Below are 12,814 nucleotides of genomic sequence, written 5' to 3'. Positions count from 1 at the left end.
GGACTGGCCTGTGGACCCCTTGCCTTGTCCTGCCACGATCAGTGGATGGAAGTCAGGCCCCATGCGGCTTGTGCAGGAGGGGAAACAACACTAAGTGGCCAGCCACTCTACCCCAGTCCCAACTTCTCAGTGGGTCCTCCCTCAATGCCTTTGTCAGCAGTGTGTGCAGAGGATGGTAACTGGGAGGGCATGTGAGCTTCAAGTCCACAAGTAGAGGATGAACTGGGGTGCAGAGAAAGAAAATAGAATACGGTACATGACTTGAGGGCACTCCTATGTTTCTATGGAACTAACATCAATGGATAGGAGTTATGGGGCAATTGATTTTCTCCATTTTAGGAATGAACTTTCTAGCACTCAGGGCTGCCTTGTGACGGAATGAGCCTCCTGTCACCAGAAGAATGGCCAGTAGATGCCAATAACCAGCCAACAGTGCAGTCCTTGTACTGGGAGGGACCTATTCGAATCCTCGAGGACTCTTTACAGCTTGAAGACGCTGTGGCTCTCATGGCAACCTCCTTCCCAGCCTCCCTAAGAAGTGACTTGCATTAGGTCAGGGAGGCAAGGGACAGGAAGTGGTACGAAGCTGACCTTTGTGGCTCTAAAGAGAGACGCTTTCCTTTTCATCCCATAAATTACCACTTTAAAAGATCTCGCTTTGCTTGATGCACGCTCTTGATGATTTGGGGTGACGCTTTATGTTATTTATGCAGAAAACATGGTTGTTTCCCCAGTAGAGGACTCTGGTAGGAATACACAGAAGGTCTGACTTTGCTGTGTGGGTGTGAGTTCCTACTAGAGAGGGACAGTGACTCTGTCTAACCCTAACCCCTACCCCCCAACCCCATGGCTGCAGAGTGCCTGCAAAGCCCCTCATCCCTGAGACCACATGCAGGCTCATCTTGCACCTTCCTGAGATGCCAGAGGCAGGTGCAACCCAAAGGAGCAAAGAGAGAGGGGCCAGGGTACTCCATGGAAGTGTTTCTTTCTGGCATTTGATTCTTCGACCATTCTGGTAGAGTCCAGGCTTCTGGCTGCCCACTGGGGTTTTGAGTCTAGCTTCTTCAACTGGGTCGCTGATCAAAAGGGGTCCATTCTTGGTGTAGAGGACATTAGTCATTCTTGCTTCAGATTTATAAAACAGACAGGCTCCCGTGTCTCACAGAAGTTGGGGGGTGGGCTGGGCTCACATAAAGGACGCTGCTCCACCGAAATCTTTACATAGCATCTGATGCATCCCCCAGGATATCCCTTGTAGAAACAATGTTTGTTGAGAACCTGCTTAGCTTATCATTCGTCAAAGATAGAATTTCCAAATAAACATTTAATCCTTGCTCACTAAGAAACTTCTTAGTTGGAGCCAAGGTTTTCCACTGGGTGTTTCAGGGGCCCACTGTTGAGTCGGCTTCACGGGGCCAGGCTGCTGTACTAAATGCATATCCTCTTGTACACAGTTAAAGAAAGACAAGGCTTTAATGAACAGCTTCCAGGACCAGCTGTGCTACCCTGTTTTCAAGATCATCACAGACCAGTTCCTAAGGGGTGTGGACACCAGGGGAGAATCAGAGGTCAGAGCTCAGGGCTTTAAGGCTGCTCTTGCAATAGACGTCACGGCCAAGCTCACTGCTATCGACAATCACCCTATGAACAGGGTGCTGGGCTTTGGAACCAAGTACCTAAAAGACAACTTCTCGCCCTGGGTCCAGCAGCACGGTGGATGGGTAAGTGCATCCTATTTCAAAATGAACCTTCCCAGAATTCAGAGGAGACAGAATGGAAAGTTGTGGGGTTTTTTTCATTTTTTCGTTTTTTTTTTTTTTGTTTTTTTGTTTTTTTTAAGTGAAGGGAACACGTCTTTGAGGCAGTTCTCATGGATTTAGAAGTTGAGTGGCAAGAGATATATCCCAGTGATGGGATCCTATTTTTAGTGATTATCTTCATCATCGATAAATATTTACTAGGCTCCCAAAGGGTACATGGGATATGTGTGTTGGACCAGGGGGGACTGGTCAGATATAACAGGAAATGAAGAGATGTCAAGATATAAAATGTTTAGATATAATTTCTGTTTTCACAAATTTTGTAAGCAACCCAAGTCTGGCAGTGAGACAAGGAGAGGCAAACACTTCCTTGTTCTCTTAGCTGCTGACAGGCAGAGAGAGACACAGTGTTCATGATATTTTGTCATTGCTGCTTGGACCCAGCCATTTTGACAGGGACATTTTGATACAAAGCAAAAAGCAAACCATTAAATTTGTATCGTTTTGTTTTGTTTTATTTTAAATGAAGTTTATTTTTTAAGCAATCTCTACACCCCACATGGGGCTTGAACTCAACAATCCCGAGATCAAGAGTCACAAGGTCTCCCCACTGAGCCAGCCAGGTGCCCCAAATTTGTATGTTTTTTTAAATTTTTTTTATTTTTTAAATTTATTTCCAAATTAGTTAGCATATAGTGCAACAATGATTTCAGGAGTAGACTCCTTAGTGCCCCTTACCCGTTTAGCCCATCCACCCTCCCACAACCCCTCCAGTAACCCTCTGTTTGTTCTCCATATTTAAGAGTCTCTTATGTTTTGTCCCCCTCCCTGTTTTTATATTATTTTTGTTTCCCTTCCCTTATGTTCATCTGTTTTTTCTCTTAAAGTCCTCATATGAGTGAAGTCATATGATTTTTGTCTTTCTCTGACTAATTTCGCTTAGCATAATACCCTCCAGTTCCATCCATGTAGTTGCAAATGGCAAGATTTCATTCTTTTTGATTGCCGAGTAATACTCCATCGTACATATATACCACATCTTCTTTATCCATTCATCCAATGCCCATGGACATTTGGGCTCTTTCCATAATTTGGCTATTGTTGATATGTATCTGTTTTTAACTACCTGCTATCAGGCGAAACAGACATCTTCACCACCATGCCTCAGACTCAACATCCCCCCCCTCCCCACCAACCCCATCCTTTATCCTCATTCCTTGAGATTTCCTTAAAGCTGCCATACTCAGATGGCCTCCCAAGGTTAACCTTTCCAAAATGTGTAGCCCATAGTTTTAAATATCCATAGGCTCAGGGCACTTTATTTTGTCTGTTCAGATCCTTCTTGGAAGCACAGGCCTTTGTCCCACATTATCTTTAGTCCTCTTTCCACTAGAATGGAGCAAGGATAGTGGGTTTGAGTCTGCTCCACCATGGTCAGCATGACCCTGAGGCCTCCACTCTTGGTCTCTTGGTTTCCAGAAGGAATGCAGAGCTGATCTTGCTAAGGGACTGAAGTGCCCGCTGTGGTCTTTAGTGGCTGCCTGTTAAGCTTACCTAGTCTTCTGTTCCTTTCTATTTTCCACATCTGCACCAGATATGGTAGCCATAAGGGGCTGATCTGAACAACTGAGGCTCTTAAGTATTCTAAATTCAAGCTGCCTTAACTCATGCTAAGATGCCTCGACATTATTTTGGCTTTAACTGTTCTTTCTTCCAGGACCCCCTCAAGTCCCTCCTCTGTCCCCAAGCCTTTCCTGACCGCTCTAGCTTAAGGGCCTCACTAGCCTCTGACTTCTTACAACACTTCATATCTGCACTATAATTACATACAGGAAAGAATCATCCTGGTTAATGTTAATATATTTTTCCAAAATATATTTTTCAAAATATAATTTGGTCTTGTTAATATATTTTTCCAAAAAGATTGTAAGTATCAACTGGGTCCATGGGCCAGTTCTATTCAGTCTATAAATAGACTAAAAGTCTATGTAGTTGGTTAATGCAGCTGAAATGCCAACTGTGTTCTGTGAAAAAAAAAAAAAATAGTCTACACCGAAAGCACAAACAACAAAAGAAAAAATAAATTGGATTACATCAAATTAAAATTTTTTCTGCTTCAGGGGCACCTGGCCAGCTCAGTCGGTGGAGCATGTGACTCTTGATCTTGGGGTTGTGAGTTTGAGTCCCATGTTGGGTGTAGAGAGTATTTAGCAAATAAATATCTTAAGAAAGACAAATTTAAAAAATAAGTAATTTTTTTCTGCTTCAAAGGACACTACCAAGAAAATGAAAAGACAACACACAGAATGAAACAAAATATGTCCAAATCATATATCTGAAAAAGAACTTGTATTCAGAATATGGAATAAATTCTTACAACTCAACAATAAAAAGACAAAAGCCAATTTTGAATAGACATTTCTCCATAGAAGATATACAGATGGCCAGTATGCAATGAAAAGATGCTTGCTTAACATCTTCATTTCAACATTAGGCACATGTGAATCAAAACCACAGTAAGATATCATTTCACATGCACTAGCATGGCTAAAATAAAAAAGACAGATGTTGGTGAGGATGTGGAGAAATGTGAACCCTCATCCACTGCTGGTTGAATTCTAAATTTTCCCTTTTAGAAACAATTTGGCAATTCCCCCAAAATATTAAACATAGAGTCACCAATTCCACTCAGATATATACCCAAGAAAATTGATAACAAATGTTCACATAAAAACTTGTACATAAATGACCATAGCAGCATTCATTTTATGCATAATAGCCTGAAAGTGGAAACAACCCAAATGTTCATCAGTGATGAATGGTGAATAGCAAAACCAAAGGCAGTATGTCCATACAGTGGAATATTATTTAGGCATAAAAAGGAATGGAACAGATGGATGAACCTTGAAAACATTATGCTAAGTAAAAGTTAGACAAAAGGGTCATATACCATACGTTGTAAGATTCTATTTTCATGAAATGTCCAGAATAGGTGAATTCACAGAGACAGATTAGAGAAGAAGAGAGAGAATAGGGAGTGCCTGCTAATGGATAAAGAGTTTCTTTTTGTGTGATGGAAATGTTCTAAAATCAGCCAAACGTGATGGTTGCACAATTCTGTGAATTTACTAAAAACCACTGAATTATATATTTTAAAAGGATGAACTCTGTGATATATTTCAACAAATCTGTTATGAAAAAAATGGTGGTTCTAATTCTAGCAAGCAAATTAAAAGACAAAAGAAAAAAGAATACATTTTTATTTACTTATTTTTAATTTGGCTGCTGGTGTTAGAGAGAAAAACAGTTTTAATTAGAGAGGATTGATGGATTTTTGGTAGAAATAATAAAGGGAATTTTCAAAGCCTTCAGAATTTGATGACATTGTTCCTTATCATTTGTAATTTATTAGTTTACTTTTCCAGGTCATCATAAATCCGAATTTTAAGTCTTGGCCACAGTTAGGTTTAATTTGGAGCATGTGGCTGGAAATTGGAAGAGGGAAGAAAAAGAATGAGAGAGAAAGGACTATAATTTTTCCAAGGCTGATAGAGGAGTTGCAAAAAATAAAGAAGGAGGATGTTGATAAAAGAATATTTACAAGTTGATATGAGTTATGAAAATGTGAAGGAGATGTGGACACCTGTGCTCAGTCTCCAAGCACAAGAAAGAAAGATGACACTGGGTGGCAAGCTTCTAGGGACTTCCATTGGCTCTTGGTATTTTGGTGGCACTCCAGGGTGTCCTTATAGTGGTAGGGAAGGAGGAAAATGATTCCTATGCACCAGTTTTCCAGGGTTCCTAACTATCCCAGTGTTTCACATTTCCTGCAAGTACATCTATCTTCCCAACGAAATTGTAAACACAAGGGCAGATTTATGTATTTTATGCTTGTCTCTCAACACTCCCATTCTTTCTACATGCATCATAGATGTTCGGCCAATACTCTTAGCATAATCAATCAATCAATCAATCAATCAAATGAAAGAATAACAACTGTATCTAAAAAACATGTTAGGGGCATCTGGGTGGCTCAGTGGGTTAAGTGTCCGACTCTTGGTTTTGGCTCAGGTCATGATCTCACAGTTCATGGGTTTGACCCCAGAGTTGGGCACCATGCTTGGGATTCTATCTCTCTAGTTCTATCTCTATCTCTATCATCTCTATCTCTATCTCTATCTCTACCTCTACCTCTACTCCTCCCCCACGTGCATACTCTCTCAAAAATAAACTTAAAAAACATAAAATAAAAAATAAAAAACATGCTAAACTAGCTCCCATGAGATTTTAATTCACCCGTTGGCCATTTTTCCTCATTGTAAAGGACTGTTCCAATAGTCACCCTGTGCTCCTACAACTTCATCCATTTCACAGAGCTTTGCAAAGAGCATAATCTTCAACTTTCCATAATCTTCAACTTTCCAATATCTACTCCTTTGAATTTTTTTTTTAACTCTTTTGAATTTTAAATACAGCATCAAAGCCTTTCCCCATCTAGCCTATCAGCCCTGGGTGTGTAACCTAAGTCCTTCACATATGTTTTCCTTTCCTGAATACCAAGGCTGCTGGTCATCTTTCCAAACCTCCCCCCAACCCTAACATAGTCTCTGAAACCCGGGTCATGCCTGGGACAAGAGAGCAGAGTTAACAGGTTTATGTTTTCAGTTCAACAGTGAATTAAACTTGGAATTTTGTGAATCTATTTCTCTTTTTCCCCTCTAGGAAAAAGTGCTTGGGATATCACATGAAGAAGTAGACTGAAAAATCAGAAGATTTGTAATCTGGAATACTCATTATCCAGCTAGGATCCTGTCTACATTGGTTTCAGCATAGACTATGGGAGAAAATTAACATGTACAAGGCAGAGGGAGCACTGAAGTTTTCAAAGTCATTGTTCCTGTGAATCCAGAGGCCTGAGGAGAGAGGCCTTGTCTGTCTGCAGCTCATAGAATGTAGTAGTGTGGCCAGTGACATCCATGTTTCCCAGGTTCTCCAATGAGTGTGGGAGGAAGTCTAGGAAGACAAGTGGTAATTTTCCTTTCAGATGTTCAGAACAGAGACAGTCACCTTGCCTCTGTTGGCTGCTTTGGGGAAATTTTGTTACAGATATTTGCTGATCTCATAAGGGCGAAATGATAAATTGTGCATGTGTTTACTCTTTGGTTTTCTAGTACCATTTCTTTTTAAACTACACTTGGGATGGCCTAATAATGACGTTGTTTCAAGCCTACTTTTAGGAAGATGTTGCTATTGATGTTGGTAGATGCAGTTCAAAGAGACTTGAGTTCACTGCTATATCCACTAGTTTGGGGATATATTATCATGTCTGCCTTTTGACTCACTTCCCTAGAAAAATGCTTTGGCAGTTTGAAAAACTTCCATTTGGCAGAAAATTATTACTTCTACCTCCCTCAGCAATCTCAGAGACCCCACCTCTATTTCTCAAGGACTCTGAAATTTTCTTTATTTTTTTTGTGGTAGTGTAATGATTAGTAGCTGTTAAACACGTGCAAAGACCACTGTCAAGACTATCTTACATGGGGCACCAAGGTGGCTCAGTCGGTTAAGCATCCGACTTTGGATGAGGTCATTATCTCACGGTTCGTGAGTTTGAGCCCCGCATGGAGCTCTGTGCTGACAGCTCAGAGCCCGGAGCCTGCTTCGGATGCTGTGTCTCCCTCTCTCTCTGCCTCTCCCCGCACTTGTGCTTTCTCTCTCTCTCTCAAAAATAAACATTAAAAAAATTTTTTTAAAAGAGTATCTTATGTTTAAAACAAGTAAAAAGTAATAGTACTAAGATTTCCACGAAGATCGAATGAGTTAATTTATAAAAAGTGCTTACAACAGTGCTTGGTATTTAGTGCTGAGTGCTCACTTATGTTTAATATGCGCTGCCCTCAGCTAAAACAAAATTTCCTCTCCTCCCAAAGCAGTCACTGATTGCTTTTCTGAAATTAGTGTTCAGAATGAGGTTTTATAGTAAGCGAAATATGTTTCACAATTGTTTAACAAACAATAATTATTGAAACAATAATTTTTAAAATACTATCAAATTATAGTCTTAAAAATGTCTAGATCTGTAGCACCCAGCATGTAGCCTGATGTAAAACAGGTGTTTAATAAACCTGTGATGAGCAAATAAATGAATGCGTTAATCAGACATACTTCCAGCTCCAAGGGAAAAATTGGACCCATCTAATATCACATCAAATATCACTACTCTACCCATCTTAATTAAAATGAGTTATTCTCCCAGATTTGGAAATGGCAAGAGTAAAAGTAAGCCTCCGCAGCCAGAAGCACAGGCTAAATCACACTTCCGTGTGGTGTTACCACAGAACACGCATGCCCCAGTCTCCACCACTGAACCAGAAATTGTGTGCCATCACTGGCCCCACTGCTACTGAGAAATGATGCTGCTACCCCCACTCCCATCTCTCTTCCCCACCGGGAAGAATCTTCCCAATCTTGCCTGTCTCCAAGGTAAACTTCCAGGTGGATTACTTGGATTAGCTGACCCCAGATCATATGCCTGTGCTCCAGCTGTCAAGAGCTAGGAGAGTGGGCTTTCTACATTTTCAGTTCATTATGGGAGAAGGCTGTTTACCATATTTAAGTTACATAAGGTAGGGCATTCCCTAAGAGGAAGAGGGGGGCTCAAATAGGGGCTGTCCCCATTTATAGTGGCAAACATCCAATATACAAGTCTTTTTACCCCCACTCCTTCTGCTTACCGTGGCCACAAAAGCCAAAAGAATTTTGAGTGAGTTGCAATCAAATGGGGCCAAATTCTTCAACAACTCTTGTGACGTGGCTTTTGTGTAATTGTTTCATAGTTTTCTAACTTGTTCATTGGAAAGACTGTAAGAACTCTAAGGAGATAATTAAAGGTATTCTTGTACTTTTTAATCCAAGTACAAAAAAAAAGATAACTAACGTTAAACAGCATTCAGAATGCAATTGTTTGGGGCTCCTTGTGGAATTAATCTACAAGAAACACAAATGATAGGGGCTGATGAGGGGAAGTCTATGTTTGATCTGTAAAGTGTGACAATCTGAGAAAGCAACAGTGACTTGACAGTGGATGAAAGAGGAAGAATCAATGATTAGTAAACCCTGATACCACGGTTGATAAATGGTGGATGGTGGTTTTAGGTAATGCTGAATCAAACCTGGAGCTGTGGGAAAGGGTAAATAAAGAATGTAAATCAGGTAACTGTGGGAAAAAAAAATATTCCCTTTTGCTTCCTGCCCCCACACAGAAAGTCAGAAAAACATCCGAGATAAAGGAGTTTCTTCTTATGGATGGCGACAATGGGGATCACCTCTTCTCCCACTTTGATTCAACCATTCTACATTATGCATTTGCAACCTTGCACCTCTGGGCCTTTATAACGATATTTTTTCTCCACTTGGTCTGTCCTTGCCTCCTGGTCCCCTTTCCCCTTATTTCCACTAATTCAATGAACTCCAGCCCATCTTTCCAAATTCACTCCTTCATTTCTTCCAGGAAGCATTTGCTAACCCTCCCTTGGCTGCCAGAGGGCTACATTTGGATACCTTTCTTCATAGAGATGCTCCAGAGCACACTATTTATGGACATTATACTTAAGACATTATGCCATAAGAACTAATCTTTTGCATTGGATTATAAATGCTTCTGTTAACAAAAATGCTTTTGTAAACAAGTATTATGTCTAATTTAACTTTGTCTATCTAATGCCTGGCCTACTTTTAATATACAATTGCAAAATCATATACCCTAGCCTCACTGCTATAACTGGTAAATCAATGAGATTGGAGTATGGCCCAAGATATGTGTAGTTTTAACAAACTCTCCAAATGTTCCAAATCATCTGCAGCTTCCAGCCAAGATGAAGTAATAGTGACTGAGTTTAAACTCCTGCTTAAAACAACTGGAAAAAAAAAAAAGACAAGCTATATGAAAGAATAGCTTTCCGTTTTCAAGACATTGTGCATCAGGCAATGAAGGACTAGTCCCTGAGAGATGAGAAATAAGGTGAGCGTCCAACTCTTGATTTTGGCTCAGGTCATGACCTCATGGTCATGAGATCGAGCTGAGCATCTCTCTCCCTCTCTTTGCCCTTTCCCAGATCACATGTGCACACACACTCTCTCAAAGAACTTAAAATTTTTTTTAAATTATAAAAAAGAAAGGAAATAAAGAGAAAGAAAGCAGAATGGTGTCAAAGTAATGAAACCAAAAGATGGTTTGTGGAGATCAGTAACACCTCTAGCCTGATTGATCAGGAGAAAAGGCACAACTTACCAATAATAAACAGAGGGAACATCACTATAGGTCCTACAGATATTAAAAGGATAATAAGAGAATATCATATACCAAAAATTCAACAACTTAGATGAAATGGACAAATTTCTTAAAAGACACACTACCAAAGCTCACTCAAGAAAAATAGAATGTAGGTGCACCTAGGTGGCTCAGTCGGTTAAGCCTCTGACTCTTGATTTCAACTCAGGTCATGATCTTGCAGTTCATGAGATGGAGCATGGATAGCAGGGAGCCTGCTTGGGATTCTCTCTCTCTTCTCTCTCTGTCCCTCCTTCCCACTCGCATGTGCACACACACTCTCTCTCTCTCTCAAAAGAAATAAGTTAAAACATTTAAAAAACTAGAATGCAAACTTAACATTTCCAAAATGGAAAACATTTTAAGCAGTTCCTTTTTCTTTTCTTTTTTTTTTTTTGGGGGGGGGGGAGTATAGGATTGCATCTCTTTCTCTTGCTTTTATTTTACTTATTGTCAAGTTACCTAATATACAGTGTAGTCTTGGCTTCAGGAGTAGATTCCCATGATTCATCACTTACATAGAACATCCAGTGCTCATCCCAACAAGTGCCCTCCTCAATGTCCATCACCCATTTTCCCCGCCCCCCAACCCCCACCCCCATCAGCCCTCAGTTTGTTCTGTGTATTTAAGAGTCTCTTATGGTTTGCTTCCCTGTTTGTATCTTATTTTTCCTTCCCTTCCATAGTTTCTTTAAAAGTTAAACATCTACCAGATGACCCAACCATTTCATTCTTAGGAATTTATTCAAAAGAAATGAATTGGTCTAAAACTTGTACCAAATACAGTAACTATAGGGGCGCCTGGGTGGCTCAGTTAAGCGTCCAACTTCAGCTCAGGTCATGATCTCGCAGTTTGTGAATTCGAGCCCCACGTCAGGCTCTGTGCTGATAGCTTGGAGCCTGGAGCCTACTTGGGATTCTGTGTCTCCCTCTCTCTCTGCCCCTTCCCTGCTCACACTCTCTCTGTCTCTCAAAAAGAAATAAACGTTAAAAAAAAAAACTAAAAAAAAAAAAAAAAGGAATTTATTCAAAAGAAATGAATTGGTTTAAAACTTGTACCAAATATAGTAACTATAGGGGTGCCTGGGTGGCTCAGTCAGTTAAGCCTCTGACTTCAGCTCAGGTCATGATCTCACAGTTCGTGAGTTCGAGCCCCACATCGGCTCTGTGCTGACAGCTTAGAGCCTGGAGCCTGCTTTGGATTCTGTGTCTCCCTCTCTCTCTGCTCCTTCCCGGCTCATGCTCTGTCTCTGTCTCTCTTTCAAAAATAAATAAAAACATTTAAATAAATAAAGTACAAATATAGTAACTATATTTGTGAAAGCCCTAAATGGAAAACAACCCAAATGTTCATCAACAGATGAATGGATAAACAAATTGTGGTATATCCATACAATGAGATACTATTCATATATATATGAATATATATATAATATGTATATTATATATATATAAAGAATAAACTATCAGTATATGCTGTAACATGCATATGAATGAATCTCTAAGAAGCTCAACCAAAACCAAAAAAAAGTCATACACTACATATATACTTATATAAAATTATAGAAAATGCAATTAATTTATTGTGACAGAAAACAGGTCATTGGTTGCCTAGAACGGAGGGATGGAAAGAAGGAATTATAGAGGGGCATGAGCATTTTGGGGTGATAGAACTGTTGTTACCTTGTCTTACTATTTTGTGTGTATATAAAAACACAAAATTAATTACTGCATACTTCAAATACATGCTGCAGTTTATTGTATGTCAATTATACCTCAATAAAGCTGTCATAAATTTTCTTAAGACAACATGGCAACATTTCAGACAATCAAAGGCACAATTTATCATGATTAGATCAACACTGTAAGATATGCTGAAGGAAATTTCTTCAGCCAGAAGGAAAACTGTATTAGAAACCCAGATCTATAAAAAGGAATGAAGAGCACCAAAGAATAATATGAAGGTAAATAAAAATGTTTTTCTCATCTTTAAATTTTAAAAAAGAAAATTGATTAAAGCAAAAACAATGTCTCATGACATAACATGCAGAACATGTATGACAACAAAACATAAAAGACTAGAAGGGAAAAGTGAAAGAGACTGTTTCATTTTATATGAAAAATGAAGTAAAAAAGAGTAAAAAGAAGGAATAGTTGGGACAAAGAGAAAATATCAAAATGGTAGACAAATCAAATCAGCAATAATTGCATTAAATGGAAATGGCTAAATACTACCATTAAAATGCAGAAATAGTATTGATAAAAATGAAGACCAAACTACATATTTTATGTCTAAACATGAAAGAAAGAGAGGTTAAAAGTAAAAGAATAGAAAAATGAATGCAAAACTAGTCAGAAAGCTGGAATGGGTATATTAATATCAAAGTGGACTTCAAGTCAAGGAATATGGAGGCAAAGAGGGACATTACATAATAAAAAGGTGAATTATTACGACAATAATCCTAAATTATGCAGAGCTCAAAGCAAAAATTGACAAAACTAAAAGGGGAAATAGACAAATCCACAATTAAAGTTGATTTTCACACTGTTCTCCCAGGAGAACTGAATAGAAAATCAGCAAAGATATAGAAGACTTGAACGACAGTATAAACCAAACTGACCTAATTGACCTTTACTGAACACTGTATGCAACTACAGCATACTATAGTTAAATAAGAAAAAATTCAACCAAGTAAGTTTTATCTTTTTTTTTTCAACCAAGTAC

General features: G+C 39.2%; 1 protein-coding gene across 3 annotated transcripts in view; it reads left to right on the top strand.

Moving 5' to 3' along the window:
• Positions 1-6,915, top strand: part of BCL2L14 (BCL2 like 14) — a 37,337-nt gene extending 30,422 nt beyond the window's left edge. For all 3 annotated transcript variants that reach the window (XM_019451983.2, XM_019451984.2, XM_019451982.2), the window contains 2 exons: positions 1,455-1,721; positions 6,483-6,915. In XM_019451983.2, the coding sequence (XP_019307528.2) occupies positions 1,455-1,721; positions 6,483-6,521 (306 nt within the window). In that variant the 3' untranslated portion in view covers positions 6,522-6,915. The remainder of the gene's footprint in view (positions 1-1,454; positions 1,722-6,482) is intronic.
• Positions 6,916-12,814: the final 5,899 nt, after the last annotated feature.

This window comes from Panthera pardus, unplaced genomic scaffold (genome assembly GCF_024362965.1).
Source record: "Panthera pardus isolate Hobbes unplaced genomic scaffold, ASM2436296v1 HiC_scaffold_6, whole genome shotgun sequence".
In the NCBI taxonomy this organism is placed as follows: domain Eukaryota; kingdom Metazoa; phylum Chordata; class Mammalia; order Carnivora; family Felidae; genus Panthera; species Panthera pardus.
Note: the sequence above shows the minus strand (reverse complement) of the source record. Positions and strands in the feature narration are given on the sequence as shown.